We start from the raw sequence: 12,470 nt of genomic DNA on the forward strand, positions 1-12,470 counted from the left end.
GTGTGCCTTTTTTTTTTTTTTTTTTTCCCCTCTTAGAAAAAAAAAAAAGAAGAAAAAAGCAGGGATTAACACTGGAGGTGAACACCCACCTATGAGAGAAGGCGTTCTTGGACAGGTTCAGGTAGGAGAGGTCAGCGCAGCAGCCTCGCAGCAAGGCCCCAAACAACTGGCAGAGAAACACAGATAAACGGGTGTTAGAGTGTTACGTTCACCACGGCGAATGTAATTGGTTGTATAACAGTTATTTTGGCTCTTGAGCGCTGCACAAATGGTTATAGCACAGATTAAAGCTGACACAAATGCAATATAAAGAGACAAAAAAAAAAAAAAAACTATATTTCGTTCTAAGTGGAACCTCTTTTGAAAAAAATAACCCTTCATGCATAATGCTGGAATTATTTCACAGTAAAAGAGAGTTTCATAGAGGCTCTGCATGCTGGTGTGTGAAAAATGGATCGGGACAAAATGAGACATTACCGCTGGTCAAATCAGGACAAAACAGTGTTTGTCTTTTGTTTCAGGATTTATTTCATCCTCTGTGTGCCATATGGTTGGGGTTTGTACAAAACATTAAGTTTGTACAACCGCACACAAGTGTATTCAGCATCTGCCGTGTGTGATTTCCAAGAAATATGGCAGCCATCAGTAATAGATGTCATAAATTCTGCAACATGGCATTCACTGCAGGGTGGAAACAAACAGACGTCTCAATCTGTTCTAACTATTTGATAAAGATCTTCTGTGAGTCCTGAGGAAGATGCCACATTATTATTCAACTTGGTATCACGTGAGGTCTGCAATACACCTGTCAGTCCACTAGAAGATGCCGTGTCAGTGTCGCCTGTTGTCTTGGCTAGGAGTGGAAAGTAAAAGGCCTTATGTAAATGCACAAAAACCCAAGTGGTTAGGTTTATGAAAAGATTATGATTTGGGTTTGAATAAGTCATTTTCGGAAAGTAACTTTACGTACGTTACTTGACATGTCATGCAAATCAAAAACGTTATGTTATTGAAAAAAACATATTTATTTTAGTTAGAAGAAATCCACGTTGACTTTTGCTTTCTCCCAGTCTTGAACACCAGTCCAGTGTTTGTTCTGTCCAGCTTGGTACTTCATCAAATGACCGACTTCTTCAACCCTTGTCAAACATGCGTGTACTTTTCACGCCTAGGCGAGACAAAACGTGACACTGACACGGTATTCTCTAGTGGACTGATGGGTGTACAACACAATTTGGCGGAACACCAGGCTTATGTGCACTTGAGCTGGGCACGTAACCTTTGGGTGTTTTGCTAAAAAAAAAATTGAGGAGCTAAAGTTTCAGTGGGAAACACTGATGGTAGGATTTGCCTAAAGTAGTCATTCACTTGGTGCTGACACTCTAATCAGCTGTATACAGCAGTGAAGAGTACCAACGTACGTACAGGACAGAAAAAATAGGTAGAAAACACTACATTCAGTTACAGTTACGGGTTCCTTTTCAGGTACATGAGACAACATATGACAAATTTATCAAATTCAATGCATTGTTACACATTAAACCAGTGGTCCTCAAGAGTTTTGGCTCATGAACCATTTCAGAAAAGAACTATGTGTTGGGGGTTCAACTATCATAATTCAGAGTTGTTACAGTCGCACTGACACCAAGAGTGATTTCCCATCTAAGTTTCTAAAATGGTTTCATTTAACTTTTCCAGCCACAAAGAGCTAAATGATCCAATATTTCACACAGACACAAAAAAAACACCCACTTTTGCAAAAAGAGAAAAAAAATGAATACCGATGTGTGAAGTATAACTTTCTTTTTTCTTCCTTCGTGCCCCATTAATCATCTCGCAACACATCAGATTTATCTTGTGGTGCTTTGAAGGGCTCTTGGTTGTGAACCACTGGACCTCCAGTAACTAGACTGCCAAACTGCATATAAAGTAGCTGTAACTGTACAATGTTAGACATGCAACAGCATTAGACTTTTAACCACTTCAAATATAAGTCAGTTGTAGGGGCCATTTGTCTGCAAAATAAGCAATAAGGATTTTGCTTCTGAAGAGTTCTACTTGTGTATAACAGAGTATTTTTGAAATTGCTGCATTTGGTCTTAAACACACACATACATAAAAACGAGTTGTGATTCTTTGCCGCAGGCTGTGCTGTATATTGGGTGTTTAAATTCACTGCAGTTCAAATATCACAAAGACACTCGTACCGTTCTGCAATGTTTTGAAGATATTTTATAAGCATATCTATATGGCTCTGGAAGTCTGTCTTCAATGTCTGCATCGCCTTGGATACACTGGGGTTATAACAATAACAAATGGAGCTGAAGCTGAAACACTGATTTACTTATTTTCTCTTACCGAGATATTGCTATAAAGCATTTCTACTATACCTTAAAGATATGCTTAAATGAAGGTTTGAGATAGGTCTTATATTTTACCATTGTTTTACAAAGTTAAACAATTATTAAATCCACTGTACCCTAAATGAGCAGCTATATAAAGGTGATATGAAAAAGTAATATTTAAAAAAAAAAAAAAAAGGAATAATGAAGTTCGTCTTGTAGGGCCTATAGTTTGAAAAGAAAACTGACTTTGAGATTTTTTTTTTTCATTTGTTATTTATATGTTCTTCCACATTAAAGCTCCAGCAACCGACTGAAAAGTAGCAGGCAGTGTTCCTTCTACCAATCTTTCAAAGTGTGTACGGAAAGTGCTCATCTGTCGAAGAAGTCAACTAATTCCCGATAGCTGGACCGAATGGGCAATAAGAAGTGTAATTGTATTGCAGTGAATCAAAGTCAAGCTAAAGCTGTACCAGGAAAAATTAATTACTTACAGTTCCTCAATTTGTTATACTGCGTATCCATCAACTGTCAAGTTTCACATTAAAAAAATTGGACAAAACCACGAAGAACTTGAGCAGGAAATCAAGTATGCTGTGTCACATACTGCTTATAAGATCAGTTTAGCGTCATGCAGCACTCGAGCCATCGACCAGCCATCAGGGGCCACATCAAACCGAGCTCTCATCTCAAGATGATATGGCTGACTTTCAAAATAAAGTGCTTTAGAGAGTGAGTCAATTAATCTCAAAATAAAAAATGATATGTATGTTTGTTAGACAGGAGGGGTGAATATGATTGGCATCAAAACTCAATTTCTCGTAAGACCTTAAAGAGCATCTCATCACTCGTGACAAATACATTTTTTTTGCTGGCAGCGCGATCCATCACAAATAGACTAATCGACCATTGTCTGCATGTCCGATTAAAAACGGAAATGTATTAATAATTCAATCCAACAAGCTAACACTAAAACAAAAAGACTAATTCTCCCTCAGAAAGTTCCTATCTAAAGGATAAATGACAATTAGTAAAAATAGGACATGAAGCAGGTGTTGCAAAGAGAACTTTTCTCCTCTGAAAGCAGGAGCAAGTTTGAGAAGTTGCAAAAAAGGCAGAACAGATGCAACGACTTCCATTCATGCACATAATTCAATACAAGATTCATGACCCACATTAACAGGAGGGAGGATTGGTTTCATCGAGTGGGCTAGTCCTCCATGAAACAGATTCCTCCTTGACAAGCTTGCTGCTTTTAAGTGTTTAAAGCTGCTCGAGTGAAGTGAAGTGCAACGAGTGAAAAAAGCAAACGGATCACAGGGAAGCACAAGGCATCATGTTTCAAAGGAACCAGAAGTGGAAGAATTATTCACACCATTTTCGTAAGCAAAGGTAATAATACAACAACAGAAAAAGAATATGAGGACAACGGCATGAGTAGAATCAGCAAAATGCATTTAAACAAGTACTCATTACACAAAGGGGCCCCACATGATCTTTTATACATATATATATATATATATATAGTTGCTAAAATAATACCGTGAAAGCCCATATTCAGCAACTGCCATTTAGACTTCCTTACATCTGTGATGTCACAAACTCATGCTCATGTCATAGGTCAGCCCTCGGCACCAATCACTGTCCAACCTTTTATGTGAAAGAAAACACGGAACGGCAATTCCATCAAGAGCAAGCAATCTACAAGACCGAAGAAAACCTGTAGTTGGCCTCGCTGTGCATTACGCCCATGAAAAGAATCAGCCAATCAGAAGAGACGGTTACTGATATCAATGATCCTTAAAGACACGGACACAAAACGGCCTGCTTTTGGTAGAGCTCTAGAGAGCAGATGTAAAACTATGTTGAGATGTTTTTTGCTACTTAAAAACCCCAGAAATCAAGACTGCGAATAAAACACTGAAAATGTGTAAAATATTGGACCTTTACAAATATTCTTGAAATGAGTGTGTGTAACAAGAAAGAAAGCAGGATGCTGCACTAAAAGTATGAAAAAGTCCTTTCAAGGACATTTTTGAGGCATGTTCCAGACTAAAAAAATCCAAATCATCTGACAAAGATTTTTTCACTAAACAATGCATCAAGGGGCTGACCATATGCTTTGTACAAAAAAATTATTTCCAAAATTATGCAAAGTTAAAACGCTTTAGTATTTAATGAATAATCGAATATTTTCCCCACCGAACTGTCGTGGAATAAAACTACAAAGTAGCATAAAGTTCTGGGTCATAGACCGCGAGATCGTCAAAAACGCTTGATTTGTAACATAATGTGGCTCCATGACAGTTTAGGACGTGGAGTGTTTCTGTCGCGAAGCAACAGCAGAGCTCGGTGTAGATCTGTAGCTGACACCGACCTCTAACCTCTTGACAGTGGAGGGAACAATACAAAAAAATTTAAAAAATATATATATTTAGGTCTGTTCTATCCAACCTTGCATTTCACTACTGCGCTATCTCCCATTAGCAGCACCGACAAGGGAACCAAACGTAAACATGACCTTCCATTCAGCCAGCACTTTCTACACACCTCTACATCCTCTGGAGGAACACCAACACCAAAAACATCCTGAGTACAGTAGTAACTTTAAAAAATGTTCCACAGAGTCTCTCAAATTCACAGAGAACCAAGAAGAAGTGCCATCTCAGCAGTAACCGGCAGGGGCGGAAACATTCAAGCGTGGTCACTATACTCTGTCAGAGAGAAAGCTCCGTCATCCTTTCAGCCGTTAGCAAAAACACAGACAAAGCCAACTCTGTGTAGTGACAAAGACGTGAACAAACACATGCAACAGATTCTTCTGTGTGCTTTTCATACAAGATTTAGTTTGTATTGTTAATAAGAGGCTATACATTTCTGTTGTAGTGCCATCACTCATAGCATTGTGCCCAGAGGACCTCAAAGAAACACAGAGTCAACTGAGGTTCTGTGTGGTGGGCGATTCGTATTCAGGACGCTAACCCCTTCTGTTTCTTGGCCAGAAGCCATCCTGGAGATGAGATCAGACAGTGATGGGTGGATAGTGACTGTAACAGAGACGGTGAGTACAAACCGAGTCCACAGTGCAGTCTGTCCCAGACAGGTCCAAGTGGACCAGGCAGTTGGGCTGGGCCAGGAACAGGTACAGGTTCTGCATGGGAAGAAGGAGAGTGGCCTTTACGGAATGTTTATATCCAAGAGACAAGTCCAAGTTTACCTTTCCAACAACATACAGTTCGTATAAATGTGTTTTACCTCCTTGGAAGTTTTCTTGTTTTTTATTTTGATTTGTTGTGGCTTTTTTGACACTGTTTAACAAAAAAAGACTCCCCAATACCATCATGAAAACATGTCTCTATGAAGTGTTCTTAATTCATTACAACTCTAAAATACATATTTGCATAATTATTTACAAACCTCACATGAATATTCTGAAATAACAAGAAGTTTCAGCTGTTTTTAGCTTAAATACACATCTGCAAAATCCTACTTTTGGCGAGTTCGTATCACTGATAACTGCTCCAAACAGCTAAAATGGGACTGAAAAGCATAAGTGAGGGGATGAATTTCCAAGATACTGAACACCCTTGGAGTACTCTCCGGCACGCTGTAAACCTGGTTCATATCCTCAAAAACTGACAGAGCCACCAAGAGACCAAAGGCAACTTCAGCTTGAAGAGATTGAGCAGGAAATAACAACTGGCCGGATGCAGGCGTGCGGTGCTATTTGTTAAAGTACTGGAGCGCACACACTTGCACGAGCACGGTTCAATTGTTGCCGTTTCTAATGTTGTGTAACCACTGTCCTACCGTTACACACAATATTCAATAATGTATTACATCACTTTAACCAAATAAAGTCAACAATATAATTCTGCTTTTATCTTCTCATCTAAAGTGTGATGGTCTAATTTTAGTCACAAGACATTCCTGCTAATTTTTCACAATAAAAGCCTGGTTAAAAAAGTTTAAAAAGTGCTTCCGACTACTCAAATGCTAGAGTGCTTTTAGTTTGAAATGGATACAGGAAGTGCTGAGTTTGCATTCGTACATAACGCAATAGCTTCAACAGGTTAAACGACAACAGGTCAAAACGAGGCTTGGACTTGGCACCGTGAAACTTAGACCATTCCATTTGTTTTTATTGGCCCAGACTTGACAGCATGAGATATGCTTTAGAGGAGATTTGATCTTTAAGTAAAATTATGTAAATACATTTTTACTGGATTAAGAGACCCGTGAGCATGTCATTCTCTCACTTGGGAGAACAAATAGTGAGGGAGCACTGTTCTGGTGCAGTCTGGCTGCACAACACCCATATATGGATTCTTCACCTTTTACAGTTTTATGGGAAATTGGAAAAGAGAAAGATCACTCAAGTCTCACATCCACAGTTTCAGCTGCAGTTCGTCAGAAGGTGTGAAGAAAGACTCTGGAAGAATTCCCTCATTCAGGTGTTTCTTTTAGCTTTACACAACTTTTATAACAACATTTTTTTAAATGTGTTGCTGCCATTAAATTTAGAATGAGCATATATTTTTCATAAAATAATTACGTTTCTCATTTTCAACATTTGATGTTTTCTTTGGTTTATTTTTCAATAAATATGGGTTTACATGATTTGGAAATTAACGCATTCTGTTTGTATTTATATTTTACACAGCTTTTTGGGAGACAAGATTGTAGTTCCCAGTGAATAATAAATAGTATTTTGGCTTAAACTGCCCATCCCTAGTTGCCATTCAGGATTTTTTTTTTATGTAAGCAATTAAAAAATAAACATTACAACAGGTGGACACCATAATTCTCTGTTCAGTGTGTTTAAAAGTAAAGTTTCCCACCGTTGCATCCTCTCCAGACAGAACCCCCGGGTTTTTGCTGAGGTCCAGATGCAGCAGAGAATTGGAGTAGTCGTCACTGGAACACAGTGCCTGGGACAAAGACACCACACCTAATGACGGAAAGAAGAAGTCATAAGGAATTAGAAAAGGAGAAAGGAAGGTTTGGATACACAAGTTATATTCATCATCAAGCCATTTAATCATCTTATAATCATCATGTTTTGTTTTTTAGTTTTTTTTCCAGTGGGCCAATTTAATGCTCTGGATGTGTCTTATTAGCAGCTAATGAATACAAAACTGCATAACGGAGGAAGGCTGGCAAATTATGTGGCAAAAAAAAAAAGAATTGAGCAGAGATTTGTGAGCTCATGTGGCATGCTTGTATGAAAGGAGCTTTCAGAGGAAGCCGGCCACCTTTTTCCACCCCTATCCCAGTTTCCGAGTGTACCCTGAAAGCCAAACAAAAGAAAATGATTCTCTCAAATCAGATCACTACACAATTACACCCACAGGCCCGATGGAACCCCTCATTAAAATCCTCACTCTGCAACACTGACACAAAAACGGAGCACACCATGCCAAGTTGAGAATTAAATATAGACCCAGCAATAACACGGGAGAAATATCTAGCAGGGGCAACACATAGTAAAGTCTACAACTGTCATTACACTATTCACTCTACAAAGTATCACTGATTACAACCAGCAGGTCAGGAAGGGTATTTCTGCTGCTCCCTACTATTGGGGGAGTCTATGTGGAAGCATCCAGCTTCTGCATATGCCACTCTGAAGCTGGCAAGGGACTAAACTCTTCATCCCTAATTTGTAGCGATTAGGAGGGAAATGAGGGGAAGAGGGTACAGGGTGTCTAATCCCTCCTCCATCTATCTATCAGCTGCTGCTGGATTCTACTGGAAGTGGAGACTTCTGGAAGCCGTCCAGTCACTTTGACATTGTCGAGTGTGTGTGGGAGCATGCGTGATACCTCCCTCCCTCTCTATGAGCATGTCTGATCATATCCCAGCGATGGTGCATGCGTGTTTTTAAGCATACAGTGTGTGTACGCGCTTGCGTCGGCATACGTGTAGATTGTTTCACAGACGGGCGGAAGGAGGGGGCGAGAGAGGGAGATCTATAAATATTCAACAAAAAGTGCTCAGCCCCTGCAAAGTCATACCAACACCCACCATTCAAGGTCAGCGCCATCACTGCATTCCCCCTGAATCACTGTCAACTCTCTGGCTTTTAAAAACGACACCTGTGTGGGTTTTTTGTTTTTTTTCCCATTCATAACACACACTAACAAGATATCAAGGTCATCGTCTGTGCCACATACAGTAAATTACACTTTTAGCCTTATAATTACATTCAACATGTCTTCATCCATGCTGCCATACAAAAGCATAGAGTAGTAGCCTACGGAGGCAGAGAAGTTCAGAAAAAAATTGAATTTAACATTTTATTTTTATTTTACTTTCTAAAAATAGGTAGCTGATGCACTCCTATTGTAAATATGTTCTGCAATGCAAGAAGAAAAAAAAAATCTTTAGGCTTTCTTGTCCTGAGTTGACTTCAATTATTGACTTGATTTTTTTTGTTGGTTTTTTTTGCTGGGTTTCTAAAATTAATAATTTATTTTAATCAAATGGCAGTTATATCCTGCTATGCTAGTTAGTTTTAGCGCAAGCTTGGTTTTCATACTTCCTTAAGATAAGATGGAGGCTAGCTACTGCCACAATTGCGTACATGTGATAACTAATTGAATTACCACATGTAACTTCAACAAAAGTTCTAATATTTTACTATTGTACAGTTACTGGGGATGTCCTTGGATTTTAGCATCTTATTTTAGTTACTACTACTTCTACAAGCTGCTTCTCAAAAGATTTCACCTTCTACAGCATAATATAGATTGTTTCTGTTTTGACAAAACATAGTGTGATTTGTCGTTGGAGGGAGAGTAGGCTATACTACTTTAAAAAAAAAAACATGCAGGGCCCATCATGTAGAAAAACATCATTGATAGTAAATGTTATACGGTCTTGGAGATGCTCTGAAATAAGCTATAATGATGAAAAACTAATATCAAAATGAGGCTATAAATATATGGCATTAAATCTGTATCAATGTTATCCTTTTGGATTTCCTGTAAAAGTGAGTGGTTATATTGTTTGGGATAAAAGCAATAGAACTGGGACACCGTACTCATGCCTATGTGGGATTTTACGGGGAAAACAGATCAACTACTTATGATTCTGACCTGATTATCATTTGGTGGATGGATCACATTGTTGGTCTGTTTATCTGCATAATCAAATGCCCGGCCAAATGCATTTGGGACAGCAGGGCAGCAACTGTGGTTTTGAAACCGTCTCTTGATCAAACCAACCTGACATCAAACCCAGATTTTACAAAAAGATTCCACACTTGGAGAAACACACACCGTTTGGTACCAGCTTAAAAACTATAAACAGATATTTACATTTGATAATCGTAAAAATAAGTGTTTGTGTACAGTGTCAGCCACTAGGGGCTGCTGTTTCTCAGAGGAGTTTACGCCTACCTTTGGAAGAGAGGTTGGTCTTTGAGAGATTGAGGAGGCGAAGTCCCTTGTTGAGGCGACACACCTGTTGAATCAGGTTGGAAACTCCTACAATGAAGACAGAAGACAAAGAGGAGAGGAGATGAAAGTCTCATTTAATCACAAAAATATACACATATCCAACTATCTGAAATAATTAATTGTTTAACCAATTAGTTGACTGACAACAACTACATTGGCTGTTTGATATTTGATTTTCAAAAGAAAAAATACACCGCTTTGGACAATTAAAAGTGAATATTTGCTGTTGTCTTAAATATCTATGATAGTGAGCAGAAAATCTTTGAATTTGAGGAAACCATGTTGGGCTCTGGAAAATTGAACAGAACACTTTTCTGGCTTTTTACAAAAACGTTTTTCATTTTGTCAAAATAGATGACAGATGAATCAATATTGAACACAATAGCTACTTACAGCCCTTACATACATCCACTCTTGAGGAGCCCATGTACAGTTTGGCCACATAACATCGAGCTAAAATGCAACATCTCTCAATGCAACCTCTCCAAACATAGCAACACTCACAAGCACAGTTTTAAAAAAACAAAAATCCCACCAACATACTTTAGAATCTCACTTTCTCCCACATACACACTGGAGAGAAAAACCCATATGAACACCTTATGCCAAGCAAGATTACGTAACACACTTTCAGCTCAGCAATATTATTAAACACATTACAACCATGATGATAATTGGAAAGGCTCTGTTTTTATAAAATAGAACTCATTGTAATTCTAAACCTCGTTTCCTGCTCCCTGCATCTTCCTGGCGTTCTCTTTTTGTTTTTGTTAATGTGAATATAGAGAACTCTTACTTTGAAAAAAAAGCATAAAAAAAACCACACTCAGTAAACAAACACGGCAGTGAAGGTCATTCGTTGCTGTGATGATAGGTATCATTGTGATAGTTAAGGCAATTTTGTGGCTGGAATCACAATAAAGGAAGTCTGCACACGGTCAGTACACACTGGAAACACGCACACACAAACAAACAAGGGACGGGAAGCGTGAGCACAAACAATTTATTGAGGTGAGTGGAAGTGACAAGTGTCAGACGGGAGGACAGAAATTAGTTAATGAGTGACGCTGGCATGCATGCAAAGGTTGACCCTGGCTCAGACATGAGGAAATACACCGCAGTCCGTCTCAGTTTCTTTGCACACTCAACACACAGAGCACAAGGAGGCATAGTGGTTGATATATGACAGTAACTAAAGCTGACACAATGAAAATGTGTTGCTTTATGCAGTCTACATATTGTACGTGTGAGTGGAGAGGAGTGCGAGAGAAGACGGTAAAATAAAGCTTTTTTCCGAAGAGCAAGAGCTGCTCATACACATACAGCTTGAAAAATAGATGACAGAGAAAAAAGGAGAAAAACAAAGAGAAACAGAACAGAAAAGGTTCTGAGAGGACGGCGATTGATTTTGAATTCTTTGAAAGCAAAGAAAAGCTGCGGTGAGGTAACAGCAAAAGAAACAATCAGAGGTGCCCAGAGACAGACGGCAGTAGGATGAGAGAAGGAGTTCACAGAGTCCGAGCCTCTACCTTGGTTGTCGAGCGTGTTATGAGCCAGGTTGAGGGAGTGAATAACAGAGGCCGGGTTCTCTGACAGCGCCGACGCCATCTTCTGCGGAAAATCCCTGGAGACGACATTAAAAAGGAAAATTGAATTCTCAGTAAAACTGTAAATTGAATACTGTTCTCAAAGAGTGAATAAATCTGTCACGATTGTTTTTGCAATGTACTTTATAAAGTTGCACAATTTTACCTGCAAGTGCTAAATATTTCACTCAAGCTGTATTTTTTGTCATTGGATTTGCTTTCGAGGTAAAAAAGGAAATGTGTCCACAATATATATAAAATAAAACATAAAAATAAGCTACTTTTTAACAGTGCACAATAATGCCACTGTTTAATCAGTGAATAGAGGATGGCGCACTCAGGGCTGAGTAGTGAACTTCTATTGTTGTTGTGTAGAATTTTTTTTTTAATTTTTACTTCCTGCATTTCCTGAGCAACCTAACAGTTTTACAAAGTACCTCTATTGTAGATCAATACATGTATTCCGTTGCTCGCATTGATAAACCTGCAGAGAAATATTACCTGACTTGTCTGTTAGGTCATACTACGCTGAAGTGTGCAAAAGAGCCGTCAGTCCACTAGAGGGTACCGTGTCAATGCTATTTCTTTTTGTGAAAAGAACACGCATGTATGACCATGGCCGAAGAAGGAGGTCATGTGACGAAGCACAAAGAGTGATAAAGTCGAGAGGAGGTGAGGGAAGGTTGGACACCAAACATACGGCTTCCGACATGCATTATTTTTAAGTAATTTATGTATGTAACATAACGTATTTAACTTATGCAGCATACATTAAGTAACGTACATGAAAGTATTTAACAATACTTCAGTAAAATTTATTATTTCAACCCAAACCATGTTCTTTTCTTAAACCTAGCCACGTACTTTTGATGCCTAAAAATAAAACACCTTACTTTTCAGGCCTAGGTCTGGCAAAACATGACTCTGACACGCTGTCCTCTAGTGGACTGACTGGTGTATTACACGCCTGGATGATATCAGCCGGTCCCTTAACTTTAGTAAACAGTAAAGCCTCTTTTCGCTAACTGTTCGGTTCACCCTCACCACTCTCAGAAACCTACTTCCAGCTAAAGTATACA

General features: G+C 38.8%; 1 protein-coding gene across 4 annotated transcripts in view; it reads right to left on the reverse strand.

The window, feature by feature from the left end:
- The window catches only part of carmil3 (capping protein regulator and myosin 1 linker 3), an 86,987-nt gene that overhangs the window by 41,365 nt on the left and 33,152 nt on the right, over positions 1-12,470 (reverse strand). For all 4 annotated transcript variants that reach the window (XM_069164468.1, XM_069164470.1, XM_069164469.1 and 1 more), the window contains exons 11-15: positions 11,335-11,429; positions 9,746-9,832; positions 7,184-7,293; positions 5,416-5,493; positions 90-166 (exon numbers count right to left, since the gene is read on the reverse strand). In XM_069164468.1, the coding sequence (XP_069020569.1) occupies positions 90-166; positions 5,416-5,493; positions 7,184-7,293; positions 9,746-9,832; positions 11,335-11,429 (447 nt within the window). The remainder of the gene's footprint in view (positions 1-89; positions 167-5,415; positions 5,494-7,183; positions 7,294-9,745; positions 9,833-11,334; positions 11,430-12,470) is intronic.

Source organism: Embiotoca jacksoni, unplaced genomic scaffold (genome assembly GCF_022577435.1).
Source record: "Embiotoca jacksoni isolate LCO1_2020_lvr unplaced genomic scaffold, fEmbJac1.0.p SCAF_31, whole genome shotgun sequence".
NCBI classification, from domain to species: Eukaryota; Metazoa; Chordata; class Actinopteri; family Embiotocidae; genus Embiotoca; species Embiotoca jacksoni.